Here is a 24265-nt window from a genome sequence, read left to right on the forward strand (position 1 = left end):
TTGAATTCTAAGAGAATAAACTGTTTCCTTATGTAAAATGAAAACAACACTGTTATCAGGGTTATTAAGTGTAATTAGATGAGTCAGTATATGTTTAATAGATGTAAACTGAATCAAAATCCGTATTTTATTTCTATTTTTACAGCAACCTTATGAAATAAGTATTATTACTCCCTTAATAAATTAAGTTTAAACAAATTAAATGGCCACAACCCTTCCCTCCAAAAAAATATTAGTATGTGGAAAAACTAGATCTCAGAGAGTCTTGATTTCAAGTTCAGTGTTTCCTGTAATACTATTCCTGGGCTCTGAAAAATGTAAATCTTGAGAAGTTATTTCCTCTTCAATATTATTACTTATGCTAGTTAAAAATCAATCTTGTTAATATTGTTTAACCCTGTTCTAATAAAAAGAAACCAGTAACAATTGCCACTAAGGATACTACCCCTTTACCACTGTAATTAGAGTTCATAAACACAAATTAGAGTAGACACAGCTAATCAAATGACTAAAAACTCCACATGAACTTACTTTGATACTTCAACTTTTAGTTCCATTTCACTCTTCTCTAATTCTAGAATATGTTGCCTATCAGCGTCACTTACTGTCTTGCTCACACTATCAGCTAATTCATCTCTTAACATCTGTTCCACTTTCTGCGCTTCCAAATTGATTTTGGTAAGCTGAGAAAAAGTAACAAAAACCGTTCAGAAACGTTAGTTTTTGGTGACATTTTCCTTTTATTATACCTTTCAGCACACTGCAGTCCTCTTTACTTTGCATTAGTCCAGATACTGCATTGGGTGTGAAGTATTAAGAATAGATTGACGAAGATAAGGGGAGAAAGAGCCAGGAACAAATTATGAAAACTCTAGTTGTATGTCAACCCACCCAAAGTCATTTATATTAATCAACTCACAATCTAATAAGATATGAATCTCTGATATTCTTAATTTACTTGAAATGCCATATGCTCATTATATTTTACTTCAACTATATCATCTATAAATAAATCTAAATAGTTAATAAAATCTTATTAATATATAATGACATTTAAAATAAACAAAATAACATGAATGATTTGAGAAATACACATTCTCAAGGTAAAGGAATATTATGAGTGCTACTTCACCATAAATTATTGAATATTTGCAAACTATATTATTGCCAGCCAATTTAGTAATTTTGACCATATCAAAAGTCTAAAACTTCCTATTAGAATGAAGTCCCTGAAAGGAGAGATTACTGTCTATTTTATTTCATGCTATAACTCCAGTTCCCATACAGCATCTGGCATGTACTAGGCACTCAGAAATAATAACTGTTAAATGAAGGGATGGTAGTGGAAGGCAATTCCATTATTAAGCAAATAACATCTTTTTGCACATTAAATCTAATAATGTAATGCTGGTGAGAAATAAAAACTCAATCACAAAAATACCTGCTTTCTTTTTAAACATTTCAGATTTAAAAATATATCATTTACCCATTACATGAAACACAAGCACTATATTAATATGCTACTTCAGAGTTACAAACAAACCTCTTCCAATAATACAATGGCTACCATGACTGATTTTTTACTCTCTAACTGCATGAAAAAAATTATAATATCAAACCTCAGCAAATTTGGTTTCCAATTCAAAATTACGTTCTTCCACTTGCTTCAATGAAGTCTTCACATGTTCATACATTTTTTGAGAATGTTCAGCCCGCTGCCTTTCATTTAATTCCTTCATCTCCAGCATAGTGATTTTTTTTGAAATAGAAACAATCTCACTATTGGTTATTGATTTCTTTGCCTTATCCATGTTAGATTCATTTCCTAAATGCAACAATACTTCGGTAAATCTCACGCTGTTCTTATCTAAAGTTTATCCCAGATATTTTAGACATTGTATTGTATGTAAGGAGGCACTATTGTTATGCGGAAAACACACGAGCCTTTTGAATTATGACAGACCTGGACTCTAGTCTCAGCTCTGTTACTTCTTATCCGTATGCTGCCTATCCTAATCTCTCTGGGATTTACATGTTTTGTCAATCAAATGATAACACAAATTATTCTTCATAGGATTACAGGCATACCTTGTTTCATTGTGCTTTGCTTTATGGAGCTTCGCAAATACTGCATTTTTTTGTTTTTGTTTGTTTTTAAATTGAAGGTCTGTGGCAAACAACGCTGAGTTGAGCAAGTCTGTCGGTGCCATGTTTCCAACAGCATTTGCTCACTTCGTGTCTCGTGTCACACTGGTAATCCTCACAATATTTCAAACTTCTTTATTATATTTGTTATGGTATCTATGATCAGTGATCTTTGATGTTAATATTAAGACAAAACGAAGGTTCAGATGATGGCTAGCATTTTTTAGCAATAAAGTATTTTAAAATTAAGGTATGTATATTTTTTTTAGACATAATACTGTTGCACACTAATAGACTATAGTATAGTGTAAACATAACTTTTATAGGTACTGGGAGACCAAAAAATTCCTGTGACTCATTTATTGCAATATTTGTTTTGTTGTGCCAATCTGGAGCCAAACGTGCAATATGTCCAAGGTATGCCTGAACTGAAATAACAATGTAAAAGATGTAGTGTAGGAGGTGTCACATGTAGATAGTCAAAAAAGGGCAAATAAATATATTTTGTTAACTGAAAGGAGATAAACTGGATTAAGAGGCAATACAGTGAAGCAACACTACTTTGTGAATACAAGTGCAATGACTCAGAGTAAAAAAGTAAAACCTGAAGCCATGTGATTTAGGGATTTCGCCAAGTATCTTCTTTAACCCTGACCTTTATCTGGCCTTTGTATACATCTAATGTCAAATATTTTACTTTAAATTATTTTATCAGTTATTATACCCTTATCTCATATATGCAGTTGTATAGCTTATCTTTGGACACAGAAGTTTGTGGCTAAATGAAAAGAGAACGAAAGCCCCCTCATTGACCATGAAAAGGCATCACGTAGGATTATCATTAGTTAGTCACCTTTTAAGAAGAGAAAACTAATACTTTTGCTTTACATAACAGACATGCTCCAGGAAAAAAAAATTGGTAGTTTTAGTTTTTTTAGAGAGTCAATTAACCATATGTTCAGGGAAGTCAATTATTTTAAGGAACTAATAAGCAGTGATTTACTCTGTAAACAGTTGTAACACCAATAATGCCACCTCCTATCTTTCTAGCTTCACAAGCTTGAGTTTTATAACTGAGTTTGCTCAAAGAAATATATATATTTTTGAAACTAAACTGTTTTGGTGTCTGTCTCAGCTTTAAGAAGTGCTTCATTTTCTTCTGTGTCTTTAAATAGTATATGATTTTAGAATAGCTGCTGCAAGCAGTGATCAAATAGCTAACAGTAATGTTACTGAAAGAAGCTAAAAGTGTTAGGAAACCATTATGGTACAGAGATTCATTCAGGCAACCCTAAGCACCATGAAGGAAAGAAAAAAAAATTGCAGTAAATACAGATATACTAGGAACATAAAAACTCTTCTCCATTCTCTTTAGTGCTAAACTTTGATAATGAAAAGAGGCACATCACAGGGGCTGCAATAGACACTAGTCTACTCTATATTCTTGTGTTTGGAGTGTCCTAGAGAGAGGGTAACAGCCCAACACCAATCAATTCCCGCATGGAAAAAGCTAAAAAAGTGACACTTTTAAACAAAGATATAAGGGCACCAGGAAATAAAAGCTTTTAAACTTCAGTGATTTATTGTGGAGTTCCAGAATTTGGAGCGAATCTTCTCATGTCTCTGTTCAGAATTGAGGGGTTGACATTCGAACCTTGGCTTTGGAAGACAGGCAATGGTGAGGTCATTCCAAGAAAAGGAAACACCTTAAACAAAGGTATTTAAACCACCTCAGAGCTGCCTCTCCACAGGACCTTGCTGGAGGCTGTACTCCTTCTCTGGCTCGTCACAGAGCACTACAGGATGCATTCAGTGTGCTTTTCTGGCAGCCCAGTTAACCTTTATTTTTCCTCTACAGGATTTGGACCCTGGAGCCAAACCAGGGAGCTAGCAAGATTAAGGCATGCTTGTAAAATTATAGCCATGTGCAGCTGTACAACAACAGTACTACCACTAGCAGCTGTGTTAAAGTATTTATAGAGAGAAAACTTCAGAACTAAGCTGAGTAATGTAGTGGATAAATATCTGTGAAAAAATTTATTTTTTACTTATTTTTTCTGAGAGGGATCGAAACTGTAAGCCTCATCTGATGGAAGATGTGAATAATTCACCTATGCATGTTTGAGGTTGACAGACTTGTAAAATCTTTTAAAAAATAAAGCTAGACTTTATATTAAAAAAAAAAACTTCAGTGCTATAAAGCCATGTATCGGAGAGATTAAGGTATTTGAAAATTAAGGAATTTCTATAGGGAATTCAGCACTTATTAAAGAAACACAGGATAGAATGAACAAAGAACTTACTAAAACTGTATATAATATCCTTTTCTATATCTTAGTTAAAATGGTATCTTCTTTTATGTAAGAGCTACATGGAAGTCAATTCACTTTTAATCTCTTAATGAATTAAAAAGTACATTTCTAAGAGTAGCTTATTTTAGACTTCCCAATGTTAAGCCTCTCTAAGCTACATGTCTCAGTTACCAATTTAATAGTAACAGAAACTTTGAATAGCATTAGCACTCTAAGGTCTAGAAAACAAATTAAAACATTTTATCCAAAGGGGCAAATTTATTTGAAAATTATAAAGCATAATGCTAGTGAGATAAAATTATTTAAATGTTGTGAATTAGGATAACCATTTGAAAAACTAATATGGAAAATCCTAGCAGAAGCCACAAAGATTTTAATACCCTTTAAGACAATATCTCTGTTAGATGTAAATGAAGATGTTCACTGCAGCACTATAAGCAATAGCAAAAATTAGAAAAGCTAGTGATTTAATCACCCAAACACAGTAACTTACTGCATGAATATTTATAAGTATGATGAATAAAAAATGAAATATTTTGATATCTACTAAATATAGCATATAATGTTTATTATAATTTAAAGTATATAAAATATATAAGCATGTATAAGGTCATACAAAAAAATGATACAGTAGTGGAACTATGAGCAATATAAATTCTTCTCAAATTTTTCTGATGTTCTAGGTGATCTTTTAATTTAAAAATATAAAATGATATATTCCTAATATAACTCTATACAGTGAAAAAACTCATAATACTATCATTAAAATACAGGTATTTCAAAATTATCATTAGTTTTAATTGTTAAATGGTTCAGTATAGCTAATGCTCAGTCATACATTTTTAACATATGATTTCATTAGAAACAAATCCAATTTAATAACTAAAAACCTAACTTTGGTAAAGGTTAGTATGAGATATTATTCATCAACTGCCTGTTAAATTAAACTGTTAGGCAGAGAGTGAATTTTTATCAAAATATTTCCTTTTTATCTGGTATAGAAAGGCACTTTAACTGAAAAATATTCACTATTGGATCTTAATCATTTTATATTATGAGTCATAATACTTACCTAATTTAGTTTCTTGTTCCCAGGCTTGTTCAATAGTGTGAAGTTTTTCCTTGGTAATCTCCAGTTCTTTACTTACAGACTCCATTTGTTCTTTTAGGGATGCATTTTCACACTGAATAAAATAGAAACATCACTGAGCAACTACATTGTAATTCAGATTAATACCACAGATGTGACACTGTCTGAACTTTATATAATAATCTCTAAAGCTCACAATCTAGTTTTTTTTAACGAATGTAGAAGTTCCTCTGCATGTAATACAGATAGACATACACATAACATATATGTTGTATACACACACATATATTATTTTCAAATAATCATCAAAACCTTGTATATCCGATATGTGGCCCTAAACTCCTGAGTATTAGCTTCTGCCATGTTCACTTTGGCCAACGTGGAACACTCCAGAGTCTCACAATCTTCATAAAGCAGTGCTTACTTCCCTCATTCATACCAAGGGTTACTGAGCATCCACAGCATGCCATCGGTGACAGGTACTGTATGTTCATGATGAAAAGAAACAGACAAACTTCTGGCCTTCATAGGCCTCACCATTTGGTGTCTGTGGATATATGTGTGGTAGGAGTTGGGGAGGAGTGTGGAATGCAGCAGAATGTGAACAGATAATCAAAGAAAAAAATTCACTAAACAGGTCAAGATCTAGAAAGAAACAGAGTACAAAACCAAAGAATAATAAAAAGTAGCATATCCAGATAGAGTGCTTAAAGAAAGTATTAACCACTGAAGAGGTGGTATTTAAGCTGAAACTGATGGTAAGAGAAGGAGCCAATCTTGACAAGAAACCAGCCATGGAAAGAACTGATATACTACTGGTAAACCCAGATGCTCCAAAGCAGGAAAGAGTCTGGAGTATTAGAGGACTTGAACACAGTGAGCAACAATCACAGTGAAGAGGAATAAAAAAAAAAGTTGGAGAGATTATAGGGGGCCATACCAGGCAAGGCATGGTATGTCAAGACAAGTAACTGGAATGTAACTTAAGGTATAATAGGAAATCATTTAAAGATTTAAAGGAAGAAGTTTTAACAAATCATTCTGAATAAAATGTGGAGAATCAATAAAGGGGTAAATAGAGAAATGAGAAATTAGTCAGGAAGATACTGTAAAGTCCAGATGAGAGATGACACTGGTTTAGATTACAGTTATAGCAGGGAAGATAGAGAAAAGAGGACACATAAGAATTAATTATATTTGGGTGGAAAATGATAAAGGAAAGGAATGACTAGAGAATAATTCTAAGATATCTGCCTTAACTAAATGAGTAGATAATAGTGGCATACACTGAAACAGAAACAACTATGAGAGAAATAGACATCAGGAATTAAATTTGGACACGTTAAATTAGAGATCCCCTTGAAACATGAGTTGTTAAGTAGGTAATTCCATACAGAAGAACAGAGTTCTGAGAAGTCAGGCTGGAAACATAAAATGTAGGAGTTGGCACATAAGTATAATATTTTAAGCTCATTTATTCTTCATTTTAACAAATAGAATGTCTACTACATGCCAGGTATTCTAAGCACTGGACTGCAATGGTAAACAAATTCCATCCTAAAACTTGTATTTTAATGGAGCAATTTGAAAATAAGCCAATATATAACATACTGTCAGGTAATAACCATTATGAAGAAAAATAAAACAGGGTAATGACATTTTTTTTAAAATAAATTTATTTATTTATTTTTGGCTAGGCTGGACCCTCGTTGCTGCATACAGGCTTTCTCTAGTTGCGATGAGCGGAGGCTACTCTTCGTTGCGGTCCACGGGCTTACTCATTGTGGTGACTTCTCTTGTTGCAGAGCACCGGCTCTAGGCGCACGGGCTTCAATAGTTGTGGTGCACGGGCTTCAATAGTTGTGGCGCACGGGCTTAGCTGCTCCACAGCACGTGAGATCTTCCCGGACCAGAGCTCGAACCCGTGTCCCCTGCATTAGCAGGTGGATTCTTAACCACTGCGCCACCAGGGAAGTCCCGAGATTTTTTTTTTTTTTAAAGGGCGATGTTATAATGAAAAGGAAGATAAGGGAATAAAACATGACTCTCTGGTAACATGCACAATTACAGCCCAGTTCCTAGGTACTGTAAATTCGTAGGAGAAAAACAAAAAAGGGCTTAAGGTGTTTTAAATATCTTGCTACCCTTTTTGCTTCTCTTACTTCCAGACTCTTTCAAAGGATAACTGTGGCCTTGCTTCATATCCCATTTTCATACCCCTGCCCTGGTACTGCACCCTCATTTATTACCACTCTTACCTCTAATATTCAATCATTCTCTCCCCTTTAGCTCTAAATTTTCTTTTCCTCTCCTCTCAAACTTCATTGGTCTCCTTATTAAAAAAATTTTTTTGAAAAAACACAGCAAATCCTCTTCTTAATTTTACCTTAGTCCATATCTATTTCTCTTGTCTGCTATTATCAAAATTTCCATTTTTTTAATTGCCTTATCACCCATTCGGTTTTTGTATTTCTTTACCACCCACTCTGTTTTTCATCTTCTAAAATCTGATTTTCATCACCTTTATTCAATCCCTGAAGTTAACATCTATTAGCTCTAACTCTGTGCCAAACAGCAGGTACCAAACCCACAAAAATGAACTAAGTAGAGTTTCTGATATCAAGAGGCTTATATTCCTGTAGGAGAGGCACACATATAAACACATATAATATGATGTGATATAAATAGCAGAACTAGGTACAAAATATAGAAATAACAGAGAGGGTGAGTTTTTTCTATAAAGAAGGATGCTACAGAAAAAAAGGTAGTGTCTGAAAAAAGTTTTGAAACATGAATAGAAATTCACTGAGCAGAAAAACTGGGAGAGGAGGAAGGGCTTTCTAAACAAAGAAAACTGTATGTACAGAAGAACATACGAAACACTGTGGTGGAGAAAACTGGTAGTTCACTTTCTAAAACATTAATTGTGAAACTCCTTAGAATGTCACAGTAGATGACATGAGTTATGTGCGGGTTAATCACAAAAGTCACTTATTCTTTAAGTGACTGGCAACTTTTGAGAGGTTTTAAGCAAGGGAAGGACATGGTCAGATGCAGGTTTAGAATGATCACTTTGGTGGCAGCAAGGAGGATACAACACTGGAGGTAATGGTATGGGTAATGGTTACCACAGTGAAGATAATAAAGAATAAAACTAAGACATTGCCAACAGATAGAGACATATGTTCAGAATTATAACTGAGATACAGGAAGTAAAGGAGAGAAAAGGATATAACACAGAGACAAAATTTTTTAAGGTTTGAGTAGAGATGAAAAATATTATCTGGGAAAATAAGTTTTAAAAGTTAAAAATTACTCATTGATACGCTACCTGCAGGAGATTTCTTATCTATGATTGTCTAATGCTAGAGAAGAGAAGACAACAGACATGAAAGATGGGAAAAAATAAATTTTTATCACACTTAAATATTTAGAATTTTCCATAAAAATTAACATAATCATCTCTCTTCAAAAATAATAAAAAGTAAACTGATCATGATTATTTCTAGTTAATATTAATAAATAATGACTCAGATAATTTTGTAGGAGTCATTGAAAGCTATTCAGAATGTTTTCTTGAACGTGTCCCCCTAAGCAAGTGAGAGCTTTTGAGCCAAAAGAATTATATTTCCTTCCATTCCAATGAGAGGATCATAAAAGAGAATGAACCAAAAGACATAAGCCTTTATTTTTCATAAAGATAAACAAAATCAGGAGCTTGTTTTGCCTGCTGTAAAAGGTACGAAGGTCGAGTGGCTAGAAGACAATTACAAAGGGTCTGGGCCACATTCATAGACTCCTTTAATTAAACTAATGATACTCCATCCTATTCTTCTCTCTCTCTACAGTAAGAAAGGATAGGGATTTGCAGAACTCATCCAAGGTCCAGGAAGAACCATGGATATCTCATCTACTCTCTGCTACATCCACCCCAAAGAGCCATGGACCATGAGGGAATAATTTACACTGGGATCAGGGCAAGAGAAAGGAATGGGTACTTAATAATGCTTCCTCTTCTGACTACATTATTCTATCTGTTCCATGTTCTTTTTTCTTTTTTAAGTACCTGATGGAAAGAGATTTCATTCAGCTAAATCACACAAGTGGGCTAAGGAAGATAACCTGGAAGAAGTCATCTAGAAGTCATTTTGCACCTATAGATAAGATATCACCAAAGAAGAATGGCTAAAATCACAAGGTTTAAGGATCACACATACTTACCTCTAGGTGTTCCAAGTTATTTGTTCTTTGAACAAGCATATTATCTTTTTGCAAGATGTCTCTGTACTTAGCAGTCAGTTCATTGTATTGTTTATTGGCCAATGCTAGTTCAGACAGAGAGACACTATTATCTATAACTTTTTGGAGTGCTGCAATCTTGAAAACAGCCATTTCCTATGTAAATAAAGATACACTGGATTAAGGTGGTGTATTTTTTTCTGGTAAAGGCACTAGCCACTTATGAGGATAAGATAATATAGCTGAAAGCAAAACAGATTTTAGAATAATTTAAAAAATTAGATTTCTCAAGAATTGCATATATTGCATATATTACAATATATTACAATAACTATTAAATACTTTCATACAAGAAATAATATTTGGAAATTTTAAATCATAATAAAAATACAGTGAATCCTTTTATAACTCCTGTCATAGTTAAATGAAATTCAGTTAATTTGAGAAACACGTAATATACAGCAGCAAAAAAAATATCACTTAGAATATATCTTTGGATGGCTTTTCTAAATTTCATAAGATTAAAAAAAAACTTCTTTTAAATGGCAAAATTTGCATCATCACAGGTAACATTTCCAACTTTGCTATTTCTGCTTATTTATAATTAATAACAAACTAGCTTTATAATAAAAGAAAATTTTTTGTTCACAGGAAAGAAACATTATTTAGGGAAAAAAAACTTCTCTGCATCATAGCTATCTGTAACAAATAATATCAAAGGCTTTAAATTACTTGGTTCATCTTCAACTCTTTAGCTACAGAGCTATAAGAGTCACTATTCAAAGACACTGTATTAACACCAAAAAGAAAATACTGAACATGAAACCAAATTTATGAAATGAGGAAGATAAGGAATTTATGAGTTCCCTGGAGGACTCATAAATTGGTTAGGACTCAGTGCTTTCACTGTGGTGGCCTGGGTTCAATCCCCGGTCAGGGAACTACAATCCCGCAAACTGTGCGGCTTGGCCAAAAAAATTTTAAAAATAAAAAAATTTAAAAAAAATAAAAAGAATTTATGGTTATAATTCATTCTGAAGTAGAGTAATGAGGGGAAAATATTTGTAATAGTGCTTCAGATCTCAATTTGAAAACTTCTCTATATAAATAAATACACCCTAGTCTACCTTACCCTTGGGATTCAGTTTCACTTTTGCTTTGTGGTGAGGGAAATCATGTTTCCCATCCTTAAAAATATCCCTTTTTTTGGCTTTCCAATTGTTGCAAAAACAAACAAAAAATCCAGGTTGACCAATCAGGTTGAAGAGGAAGAAGATTCTAGTTCTTTCTTCCCTTCTATCTCAAACATTAGCTATATTTGTAATACTCTAAGAAAAGTACATTCTACAAAATCTAACACAAAACAAAAACAAGAACATTTCATATTGAAAATAGGTTTATTAGCATGACAATTTCACCCATTACTATATTTAAAAGGGGGTGGCAAGGAACTCAAGTTCATTCTAATTTTACTTTGAATTCTTCTATTTACATGCTCCTATGTAAATTTAGACATGTCAAATGAACATATACATGCTTAAATAAGGTCTGATCAGATGTAAAGCAAGGTGCAGAAGAGTTGCATGGCATGCAACTTTTTGTATCTTTGTTAATAACTTGCAAAAGGAAACATTAGAAGGATTATCAGTTACCTAAAGGGGGTGAAAGGATGAAGTAGAATGAAGTGAAAGGTACAAGGACAGACATAAGATTTCTCTGCTGACATCTTTTGTACATGTGAATGTTTTATATATTCAAATTTAATTTTTTAAAAAGTTATCCCTAAAACTGAAAACAAATGTAAAATAAATGAACCTAACTATATAGCAATTGTATAGCATAACCACACAAAGAGGAGAATTACTTCAAGTCACTATAGAATATGTTACCATGACGATACATCCCTAGTGAGAGATATTCTAAAGAAAATAAGAACTGTAAAGAAACTTTATATCTAGTAGCACTGGTATTGTTATTGTTAATACCAATACAAGATTACTGTTTTCAAATTAATGTATGAATATTGTAGTATAAAAAATAATTATTTTAATGTTATTTTAATAGATTTCCTTGTTAAAAAAATAAAGTACAAAATCAAAGGTTAGTAAAAACTCCATACTCTTACTTATCCTAAAATGTTAAATTTGAATTAAAAATAACAATATGAACTCATGATTTAAATCTATACATATTTTCCTAACTGGACTAGTAGCAATGACACTCCAAGAGCAATGACACCTAGGACTGGTTTTTGGTATCTAAATGCTGTCCCCACTAAAATGAACCAGGGCTCTTTAGAGAAATGGCTTATTCCAAGCCTGCCTAAGAAGTATACAAGGTACCTCTTGGACATATGTTGTTCCAGAAAACAAACTAAGTTTTGCAGCTTGGTTCAAAGACTAACGTATTTCTGTCAAATAGGATACAAGAACCTTCTTTAAAGGGCTCTCACTGGCCAAAGTTGAGACAAAAGAATAATGACTACACCTGAGTAAAACACACTGAATATTTAAAAGTGTGTGAGTCTGTTATGATACTTAAAGAAGAGAAAGCTGGAGGGTGCAGTGGGTGGGAGGGGATAGGCAGAAGCAGACTATACAAATTCTGTATTCTGAAAACTGGTCATGAAAAGGAAAGAATGACCAGTTTTTATCTTGCCTTTCTAGTTAAGAACCATACTTCAAGATAACCAAAGAGCTTGGGCTAATGAGGAGAAGCTCTTTATTTTATAAAGAATACCTGCTAGTAAATGAAGAGAACATAATATAATTAGAAAATCATGATTTTTGCAACTCTTAATGAAATAATTGGATCAGGCAACAACAATCACCAGTGGACACTAAAACCATTAGAAGAAATGATGAAGAACTGGTTATTTGCATGGTATCAAAATATCACCAAAGAATTAACTAAATCACTTAATAATAGAGATATATGGCTGTCTCCCCCTTAAGAAAGTAATCAATCATGAAACATGGGACTACCAGACATTCCATCTCTTGAAGTGATACACTATAAAGTATTACTTATAAAGTACAAAACATTACTTATGAAGTGTTCTTGCCAAAAATGTTTAACCTTAATATAACCAAGGCTTCAAAGCTAACTTTTAGTAAATACAATGGATACAGGAACAAGTAAAATTATGAAAGAAAATAATCAGATAAATATTCATTATTTTTCAGAGAGAGGAGGAAAAAAAGGGGGAGATTCTATATTTAAAAGACTTAGGATATGTAACATCCAAATACAATGCAGGGTCCTTGACTGGATCCTGGGACAACTGAGGAAATGTGAATATGATCTGGACGTTAGATAATATAAGGTATTGTTGTCAATTTTGTTAAGTGTGATAAAGTTATTGCGTTTATGTAAACAGAAAAAGACTTTTTTAGAGATGTACACTAAAATATTTAGGGGAGAAATGTCTGCAATTAAAATATTCTTACAAAAAAACAGATGAAGCAATTAGAGTGGAATGTTAATAAATGTTAACTATTAATCCAGGTGATGGGTATTCATCATACTATCCTTTCTTCTTCTTCTTTTTTTTTTTTTTGCGGTATGCGGGCCTCTCACTGTTGTGGCCTCTCCTGTTGCAGAGCACAGGCTCCAGACGCGCAGGCTCAGTGGCCATGGCTCACGGGCCCAGCTGCTCCGTGGCATGTGGGATCCTCCCGGACCGGGGCACGAACCCGTGTCCCCTGCATCGGCAGGCGGACTCTCAACCACTGCGCCACCAGGGAAGCCCTATCCTTTCTTCTTCACGTTTGAAAATTTTCAGAGTTGAAAAAAATCAGACGTACCTTAAAACGTTGCAAACGTCCAATTTTTTCACCAACTTCAGCCTCCATTGATACCAATTCATTCTTCTGTTTCCAATTTTCTTTTCTAAGCTGTCTCTCCATTTCTACTAAAGTAGTATATTGCCTTATGAGTGACTTTTCATTCACTTGTAAGACTGTGAGCTTTCTGCTATTTTCTGAAAGTGTTTTTTTCATTTCATCTGAATCCATCTGAAGAGCACTGAGCAAATTCTGCACAAAGTCACATTTATATAACTTGTTAAATCTAGCTATCTTAGTTTGTACAGTATTATATATTGATCTTAAAAGTGCTTTACTTACATTATATTCTTTTATTTTTATAGCATCTTGTTGGATTTGATCCTCAAGTTTTCTCTTTTCCTCTTTCATTGTTTCAGATTCTGTTTTCCAGGTCTTCTTTTCACTTAAAAAAATAAAAATGACAATACAGTAAACCTAATAAAATATTTAACTATAGGAAGAGATAGCTATAGATTATGGAAATTTAGTTTCTATAAAATAAGAGAAATCATAACTAGTCAATACCTGATAACATAAGTAGAAATGCCACTTGAAAGGATTTATCCTGAAAGTTATATTTTTATTTAATAAATGAAAGGTAAAGAAATTATTTTATCATTTTCATTTATCTACAAATTATTACTTTACAATTGTTACAATATAACAATTGCAGCTGAATCTTATAAATATTTTATTAAAAACAGAAAACAATTAAGAAAATAATCAATACCCCAAACTAATTCTGGAAATCAAGTCTCAGTATTCTGACCCTACTCTTATAGTAAAATTCTTTTTTTTTTTTCGGTACACGGGCCCCTCACTGTTGTGGCCTCTCCTGTTGCGGACCACAGGCTCTGGACATGCAGGCTCAGCGGCCATGGCCCACGGGCCCAGCCGCTCCGCGGCATGTGGGATCCTCCCAGACCACGGGCACGAACCCGTGTCCCCTGCATCGGCAGGCGGACTCTCAACCACTGTGCCACCAGGAAAGCCCCTGACTCTACTCTTAAATTTGAGTGTTAAATACTTATAAAATATCTAGAATACAAACAAAATGAGAAATAATTAGACTTAAAAGAAGGTGTATAAGACATTGTTGCCTACCCAGACCTGCAATCTGCTTGGCATAAACCAATTATGGTGTCAGCATTCTCTTTGAACTGAATGATTCAAACCTGGACATATGACTTGGACAGCTCATTAACCCAATTCTGACTCATGAGATCTAAGTTTGCCAGCAGCCTCTGGAAAAAATTTCATGTAAAAATAAAAAGTTATGTGAAAAAAAAATGCCCCTCTTCTTCAATGGTCATGGTTCCATCTTCCTTGAACTCCTTCCTTCAGCTATTTTATAACCAACATAGGAGATAATATGACCTATACTATAAGACTCCCAAACATGACCTATCCTATAATTAGCTTTGTTTTTCTTGTTAGATCAAATTGTAGTCACTCTTAGTGTTTAAATCACCTTTAATCAGGTATTCTAACTATTACTAAGGATATTAGTCCATTGGTACAGATGAGATGGCAGAGATAAGCACAAACAGGTTAGTTCCCCATGAAAATATATGAATAATGATGATGGTGATGATGAAGAATGATGCTAACAGCTGACATTTATAAACAGTTCATATGTGCTATAATATTCACAAAATGCTCATATCTGGGCATTTTCACATAATTCATTTAAGTTTCATAATAACCCTATGAAAAAGTATTACTATCACAGAATTTTATAGATAAGGAACTAAGACACAAAGCGGAGGTGAAGAGGCAGGAAGAAAAAGTAAAAGAAAATATCTAAATATTTTTTGTTACTTAGCTTTAACACGAATATTCTTCAATTATATTTATAAAGTTTTGCTAACACCTATACCTTAGGTATTCTTTATATAATAAGCTCTGTTGATGACGAATTACTGCGAATTTTCTGTTATAGTCTTCAAGAGAATCTTCTAAATTCTTTAACTTATTTTCTTTATATTCTAGTTCCTAAAAATTGGTTTAAAAATGAGAATGAAAAAAGCATCAGGATATATTTTAAATTTGAAGGTATAAATTCATATTCTGACAAGATTATAGAAAAATATACAAAAGATAATAGCAAATCCATAAGCAGCACAGGTCATTTCTATGATTATTCTGAATACCTTATGGCATATGGAATGAGGTAATATGTGTAAATGAGAAGTGCTATGAAACAGATAAAATTATTTTCATCATACAGAATAGTTACAGTAACCATACAAATGATCAGATACAGTGGTTACAAACTTACCTTTAGCCACTCAGTCCCACATACCCTTTAATGAACATATGCATTCATAGCTCCAGTCAAATTGTCCTTTCCAATTATTTCATTTTGAAGATGAAGAAATTTGAGACTTAGAAAGATCAAGTAACTTACTCAACATTAAAAAACTCATTAATACTAGCCTTGGTAACCATTTTCTAAGCACACATGCCAAGCTCAGTGCCAGGTGCTTTACATATTGCAGATCTAACACTTGCAGTCAGGTTTGGCTGACTCCAAAGACCTTGCTACTTCTATCACTCTATGCTGCCTTAGGATTGGGAGTCCAAGTACTTGTTTTGCCACTTTGAACAGGTTTTCAGATTCCAAATTGGTTCTCTAATCTACCACAATGCTTCTCATGTGTTTTTTATATAAAGATGAAAAAAATGAATCTTATCACAAGTAACATGACAATGCAATACTTCTATCACTTATTGACAATGTTCCTGTATTGAAGAAGAATAAATTCATGAATAATGCTAAAATTATAAATTTAAAAGTAATGATATAACATGAATTATAATGTTCTAATAAGTAAATTCTAATACTCAAAAAATGATTAATTAATATAATATACAAATACAAGCATCTGATAATCATAACTCAAGTATATTCACAAATGGATTATTTAGGAAAGGGAAACAGCAGTGCTTATAATCAAAAACTTACTTTCATTGATTCTGAACACATTTTTGTGATTATATTTGCAATGTATGTGATATTACGGGTATTCACACTCAAATGAAATAATGAAAAGCATCCCTCACTATGCCATTCATAATGACTGTAATATAGACAGCAAAACTGAGAAACAAACACAAGGCAAGCAGTATCCTTTCTAATTTGCTAACAGATTAACTAATACCTTATAGGGTAAAGGGAAGAAAGAGATAAAAGACAATTTTGTTTAAAAGTTTCTTCTTGTAGTTAACACACAAAAAAAGGAACAATTCTAATCACTACACAAAAAGCTGTGTCAGACTTTATTCATGTGAATTGCTTTTCCAACCAGCAATAAATAAAAGAGCTCACCTTATTTATACATTACTACCTTATAGTAGCTGCATGTTATTCTATCTGTCAATCATATATTTCATATGAATGGCACACATGCTTCTCATTCAGATAAATGGAATAAACTGCTTTTATTCATAACATTCCATCTAATATCAAAATCATTAAAAAAACATTTCACTGTTAATATTCTAAGAACGCAAAGGAATATATGATGATTAAATTATAAAACATACTATCAACTATTTTTGTTACTCACATATAAAATTTTCAGTACCTGTAAGATATGTATTAAATATTCATTCTGAGAATTAATGATATTGGCACTAGATGGTGCTACCCCATCAGGTAAGTCTACTCCTTTAAACACAACATTTGATCCTTCTGATTGTCGTAAAAGACTGGTCTCTTTTTCAAGATGATCTATCTGCAAACGAACAGTTCAGAAATGAGAATCTCATCTCTTACACCCAAAGAAAGACAAATTTAAAAGCAGTAACTAACACTTCCTACTGAATATCTTGAACAAGTAGATATATGAATGCTCTGCCAAGTATTAATTAAATTATAATTTAATTTATAATTACTACTACTTAGAAATGTCTAGGAATAGATTTAGAATTTTTGTATCCTTTTATGTTACACAGTACTTATTTTTCCACTAATTTAATTAAAAAAATTCAAACAGAAGGTTTCCAAACGTTGAAAGAATTAATTCAAGGGGCATTTTCTCATTAAATAGTCATTAAAAAAAATTAAATGTTTCATATTAAATCTTTATTCATATGCTTAGCATTTTCTTTTATATAATAAAATTCTCACCTTTAAATTTGCTTTTGTCAACTGCTGAGAATAATTTATAGCCTCCTTCCGAGATTCCCTGAGCTCCTGTCTTAATTCTTCATTCCTTCCAGTAAGTTGATCAACTTGGGCTTTTAAATGCAGATTGGCATCAAATATTCCTTCTGCATTCTTTGATTCTATAGCCTAATATATTCAAATTATATAGAAGAAATGTGAAGAAAAACACTAAAGTCATAGTAAAAAATCTATGTTTAAGTCAAATTCACACTTAAGCATTTTACTATTCCCATGTATAATAAAATATACCAAATATATCTCTTATTTATAAATTTAAATTGATAAAATACCAGTTTAATCTACAACAGTATTACCAAGCATACTAATCACTTCCTTCTAACAATTAACAATATCTAGCTAATCCAAATAGACTGGTAGATCAGAAAAACAACTAGACAGGAACAACATGACTAGGGTTCAAATATTAACCAATCTCTTATTTGCTGGGCAAGTGACTTGAAATTCCTTATACCTTAGCTTCCTTAACTCTAAAGAAGAGGAAATAATGTTAGCTCTGTCAACTTCACAAGGTTTTTATACAGTCAAAATGAGATAATTTATATGTAAATGCTTTGAAACCATGAAGCATCTGAATTTAAAGCATGAGCAAAGGAATGAAATAGCTACTACATTTAATTAATTAAATTTTTCATTGCTTCCTCTCCAGTTGAAGCATACATAATAACAAAGGCAAAGTATGATAAAATAGTTATCCAATTGTTATCCAAGAGTGCTGGATAAGCAAAAATAATCTGTCAAATATTAAAATACTATCCAAGAGGCTTCACTGCTCCTAATTCCCCAATAATGGCCTATATAAATATACCTACCCCCACGTACACATATACACAATACATACGTACCAATAGATCTGGACTTTATGGAACAAAACTGTTAAATGCATGGTAAAGCTTCAGAAATTAAAGCAGAAGACAAAGAAAGTAAGATGAGTAAAATCATATGTAATATCCTATTCAGGAGGGTGATCTGGGATTTAACTCAAGGCAGTAGGTCTGTAAGAGTAAGCCTTTACCCTAAGGAGATGAGAGCAGGCCATGTGGAGTAATAATTTATACTAATTAAAAGGGGATAGCAGAAAGAAGTAGGCAGAAGGAGGTATTCTGACAGATGACAAAGTAGTCTAGTTAGTTGTCTTGCTGAAAAATAGCAACATGCTATCTATAAATCCTTGTGGTAAAATGAAATTGAATTAGATGGTGATTAGGGGCCCTGAAAAACACCCTACAGCAATAGAAAGTGAACTAAAGTGCAGAAGCCGGAATTATCTGATCTAAACTGTCATTGATTCTGATGATTTCTTAGAGGACGTAGTGTTAGGTCATTCAGATAGGGCATATCAATCAGAAAAAAAAATGATAACCCAGAAGAGAAGCAGACAAAATCGATGGAAACAAGAATCCTAGGAAGGCCACAGGCTGTCAATTAAAATAAAAAAATTAAAAAAATAAATAAACAAAAATAAAAAAACGTAGAATCTTTCTGGGCTATTATTCTGTTTCTATTTGGTCACTAAATAGAGTTTCCCTTGTAGAACAGAGTTTGATCTGAGTATTAGTAGTGGGCAGCATCACAGATAAAAGATATTCACATAAGAAAGTATGAAGAATCATTTTAGATACTTAAAACAGTGGAGAAAAAACAAAGTCACCAACCAGAGAAGAAAAGTCAGAATTATAAAGGGATATATAGGGAACAAAGGAAATCAAAAGGGTTTCATAAATTTTGTTAAATGATTCTCTACCTCAGAAAGATTTTAACATACTAGTATCACTCTCTGCTAATAAAATGGTATTATTATAAAAAAAAACATTCCATGCAAATTGGAATCAAAAGAAAGCTGGAGTAGCAATACTCATATCAGATAAAATAGACTTTAAAATAAAGAATGTTACAAGAGACAAGGAAGGACACCACATAATGATCAAGGGATCAATCCAAGAAGTAGATATAACAATTAGAAATATATATGCACCCAACATAGGAGCACCTCAATACATAAGGCAACAGCTAACAGCTATAAAAGAGGAAATCGAGAGTAACACAATAATAGTGGGGGACTTAAACACCTCACTTCACCAATGGACAGATCATCCAGACAGAAAATTAATAAGGAAAGACAAGCTTTAAATGACACAATAGACCAGTTAGATTTAATTGATATTTGTAGGACATTCCATCCAAAAACAGCAGATTACACTTTCTTCTCAAGTGCACACAGAACATTCTCCAGGATGGATCACATCTTGGGTCACAAATCAAGCCTCAGTAAATTTAAGAAAACTGTAATCATATCAAACATCTTTTTCGACCACAATACTATGAGATTAGAAGTCAATTAAAAGGAAAAAAACATAAAAAACACAAACACATGGAGGCTAAACAATATGTTACTAAATAACTAAGAGATCACTGAAGAAATCAAAGACAAAATCAGAAAATACCTAGAGACAAATGACAAAGAAAACATGATGATCCAAAACCTATGGGATGCAGCAAAAACAGTTCTAAGAGGGAAGTTTAGAGCAATACAAGCCTACCTCAAGAAACAAGAAAAATCTCAAATAAACAATCTAACCTTACACCTAAAGGAACTAGAGAAAGAAGAACAAACAAAACCAAAAGTTAGTAGAAGGAAAGAAATAATAAAGATTAGAGCAGACATCAATGAAACAGAAACAAAGAAAACAATAGCAAAGATCAATAAAACTAAAAGCTGGTTCTTTAAGAAGATAAACAAAATTGATAAACCTTTAGCCAGACTTATCAAGAAAAAGAGGGAGAGGACTCCAATCAATAAAATTAGAAATGAAAATGGAGAAGTTACAACTGACACTGTAGAAATACAAAGCATCCTAAGAGACTACTACAAGCAACTCTATGCCAATAAAATGGACAACCTTGAAGAAACAGACAAATTCGTAGAAAGGTATAACCTTCCAAGACTGAACCAGGAAAAAATAGAAAATATGAAGAGACCAATCACAAGCACTGAAATTGAAACTGTGATTAAAAATCTTCCAACAAACAAAAGTTCCAGGATCAGATGGCTTCACAGGTGAATTCTATCAAATATTTAGAGAAGAGGTAACACCAATTTTCTCAAACTCTTCCAAAAAATTGAAGAAGGAACACCCCCAAACTTATTCTATGAGGCCATCATCACCCTGATACCAAAACCAGACAAAGATACTACAAAGAAAGAAAATTACAGACCAATATCACTGATGAATATAGATGCAAAAATCCTCAACAAAACACTAGCAAACAGAATCCAACAACACATTAAAAGGACCATACACCATGATCAAGTGGGATTTATCCAGGGTATGCAAGGATTCTTCAATATACGCAAATCAATCAATGTGATACACCATATTAACAAATTGAAGAAGAAAAACCATATGATCATCTCAATAGATGCAGAAAAAGCTTTTGACAAAATTCAACACCCCATTTATGATAAAAACTCTCCAGAAAGTGGGCACAGAGGGAACCTACCTCAACATCATAAAGGCCATATACGACAAACCCACAGCAAACATCATTCTCAATGGTAAAAAACTGAAAGCCTTTCCTCTAAGATCAGGAAAAAGACAAGGATTTCCACTCTCACCACTATTATTCAACATACTTTGTAAGTCCTAGCCACGGCAATCAGAGAAGGAAAAGAAATAAAAGGAATACAAATTGGAAAAGAAGAAGTAAAACTGTCACTGTTTGCAGATGACATGATACTATACATAGAGAATCCTAAAGATGCCACCAGAAAACTACTAGAGCTAATCAATGAATTTGCTAAAGTTGCAGGAAACAAAATTAATGCACAGAAATCACTTGCATTCCTATACACTAACAACGAAAGATAAGAAAGAGAAATTAAGCAAACAATCCCATTCACCATTGCAACAAAAAGAATAAAATACCTAGGAATAAACCTACCTAAGGAGGTAAAAGACCTGACTCAGAAAACTCTAAGACACTCGTGAAAGACATCAAAAATGATGCAAACAGATGGAGAGATATACCATGTTCTTGGATTGGAAAAATCAATATTGTGAAAATGACTATCCTACTCACAGCAATCTACAGATTCAATGCAATCCCTATCAAATTACCAGTGGCATGTTTTACAGAACTAGAACAAAAAATCTTAAAATGTGTATGGGAGGGAGGAGCTTCAAGATGGCGGAAGAGTAAGACATGGAGATCACCCTCCTCCCCACAAATACATCAGAAATACATCTACATGTGGAACAACTCCTACAGAACACCTACTGAATGCTGGCAGAAGACCTTAGACCTCCCAAAAGGCAAGAAACTCCCCACGTATCAGGGTAGGGCAAAAGAAAAAAAATAAATAAAACAGAGACGAAAGAATAGGGACGGGATCTGCACCAGCGGGAGGGAGCTGTGAAGGAGGGAAAGCTTCCACACACTAGGAAGCCCCTTCGCGGGCGGAGACTGCAGGTGGCAGAGGGGGGAAGCTTTGGCGCCACGGAGGAGAGCACAGCAACAGGGGTGCGGAGGGCAAAGCGGAGAGATTCCTACACAGAGGATCGGTGCCGACCAGCCGGAGAGGCTTGTCTGCTCCCCCGCCGGGGCGGGCGGGGATTGGGAGCCGAGGCTTGGGCTTCAGTCGGATTCCAGGGAGAGGACAGGGGTTGGCTGCGTGAACACAGCCTAAACGGGGCTAGTGCGCCATAGCTATCCAGGAGGGAGTCCAGGAAAATGTCTGGAAAGGCCGAAGAGGCAAGAGACTTTTTCTTCCCTCTTTGTTTCCTGGTGCGCGAGGAGAGGGGATTAAGAGCGCTGCTTAAAGGAGCTCCAGAGACTGGCGCGAGCCGCAGCTATGAGTGCGGACCCCAGAGACGGGCATGAGACGCTAAGGCGGCTGCCACCGGCACCAAGAAGCCTGTGTGCGAGCACAGGTCAGTATCCACACCGCCCCTCCCAGGAGCCTGTGCAGCCCGCCACTGCTAGGGTCCCATGATCCAGGGACAACTTCCCTGGGAGAACACAGATCCTCAGGCTGGTGCAACGTCACGTGGTCCTCTGCCGTCGCAGGCTCGCCCCACACTCCGTACCCCTCCCTCCCCGCAGCATTAGTGAGCCAGAGCCCAGAATCAGCAGCTCCTTTAACCCCATCCTGTCTGAGCGAGGAACAGATGCCCTTAGGTGAGCTACACGCAGAGACGGGTACAAATCCAAAGCTAAACCCCAGGAGCTGGACGAACAAAGAGGAGAAAGGGAAATCTCTCCCAGCAGCCTCAGGAGCAGCGGATTAAATCTCCACAATCAATTTGATGTACCCTGCATCTATGGAATACCTGAATAGACAACAAATCATCCCAAATTGAGGACGTGGACTTGGGAAGCAACGATACATATTTTTTCCCTTTTTCTCTGTTTATGAGTGTGTATGTGTATGCTTCTGTGTGTGATTTTGTCTATATAGCTTTGCTTTTACCATTTGTCCTAGGGTTCTGTCTGTCTGTTTTTTCTTTCTTTTTCTCTTAGTATGGTTTTCAGCTCTTTTTATCATTGGTGGATTTATTTTTTGATTTGGTTGCTCACTTCTTTCTTTTTTTTGATTACATTAAAAATTTTTAAAATATTTTTATTTTAATAACCATTTCATTTTATTTTATTTCATCTTTTTCATTCTTTCTTTCATCTGTTCTCCCTTTTATTCTGAGCTGTGTGGATAACAGGCTCTTGGTGCCCCACACAGGCATCAGGGCTGTGTCTCTGAGGTGGGAGAGCCAAGTTCAGGACATTGGTCCACCAGAGACCTCTCAGCTCCATGTAATACCAAACGGCGAAAATCTCCCAGAAATCTCCATCTCAGCCAAGACCCAGCTCCACTCAATGACCAGCAAGCTACGGTGCTGGACACCCTATGCCAAACAACTAGCAAGACAGGAACACAACCACACCCATTAGCAGAGAGGCTGCCTATAATCATAATAAGGTCAGAGACACTCCAAAACACACCACCAGACGTGGACCTGCCGACCAGAAAGACAAGATCCAGCCTCATCCACAAGAACATAGGCACTAGTCCCCTCCACCAGGAAGCCTACACAACCCACTGAACCAACCTTAGCCACTGAGGGCAGACACCAAAAACAACAGGAACTACGAACCTGCAGCCTGCGAAAAGGAGACCCCAAACACAGTAAGTTAAGCAAAATGAGAAGATAGAGAACCACATAGCAGATGAAGGAGCAAGGCAAAAACCCACCAGATGTAACAAATGAAGAGGAAATAGGCAGTGTACCTGAAAAAGAATTGAGAATATTATTAGTAAAAATGATCCAAAATCTTGGAAATAGATTGGAGAAAATACAAGAAACGTTTAACAAGCACCTAGAAGAACTAAAGAGCAAACAAAATGTGATGAACAACACAATAAATGAAATTAAAAATGCTCTAGAAGGGATCAATAGCAGAATAA

The 24265-nt window shown here is 34.4% G+C and overlaps 1 protein-coding gene across 1 annotated transcript in view; it reads right to left on the reverse strand.

The window, feature by feature from the left end:
• Positions 1-24265, reverse strand: part of CEP290 (centrosomal protein 290) — a 96787-nt gene that overhangs the window by 40034 nt on the left and 32488 nt on the right. The window contains exons 21-29 of the mRNA XM_082666888.1: positions 17749-17913; positions 17204-17353; positions 15493-15608; positions 13914-14016; positions 13593-13823; positions 9769-9942; positions 5530-5641; positions 1620-1825; positions 532-683 (exon numbers count right to left, since the gene is read on the reverse strand). Coding sequence (XP_082523014.1) covers positions 532-683; positions 1620-1825; positions 5530-5641; positions 9769-9942; positions 13593-13823; positions 13914-14016; positions 15493-15608; positions 17204-17353; positions 17749-17913 — 1409 coding nt within the window. The remainder of the gene's footprint in view (positions 1-531; positions 684-1619; positions 1826-5529; positions 5642-9768; positions 9943-13592; positions 13824-13913; positions 14017-15492; positions 15609-17203; positions 17354-17748; positions 17914-24265) is intronic.

Source organism: Grampus griseus (genome assembly GCF_964374135.1).
Source record: "Grampus griseus genome assembly, chromosome: 11".
In the NCBI taxonomy this organism is placed as follows: Eukaryota; Metazoa; Chordata; class Mammalia; order Artiodactyla; family Delphinidae; genus Grampus; species Grampus griseus.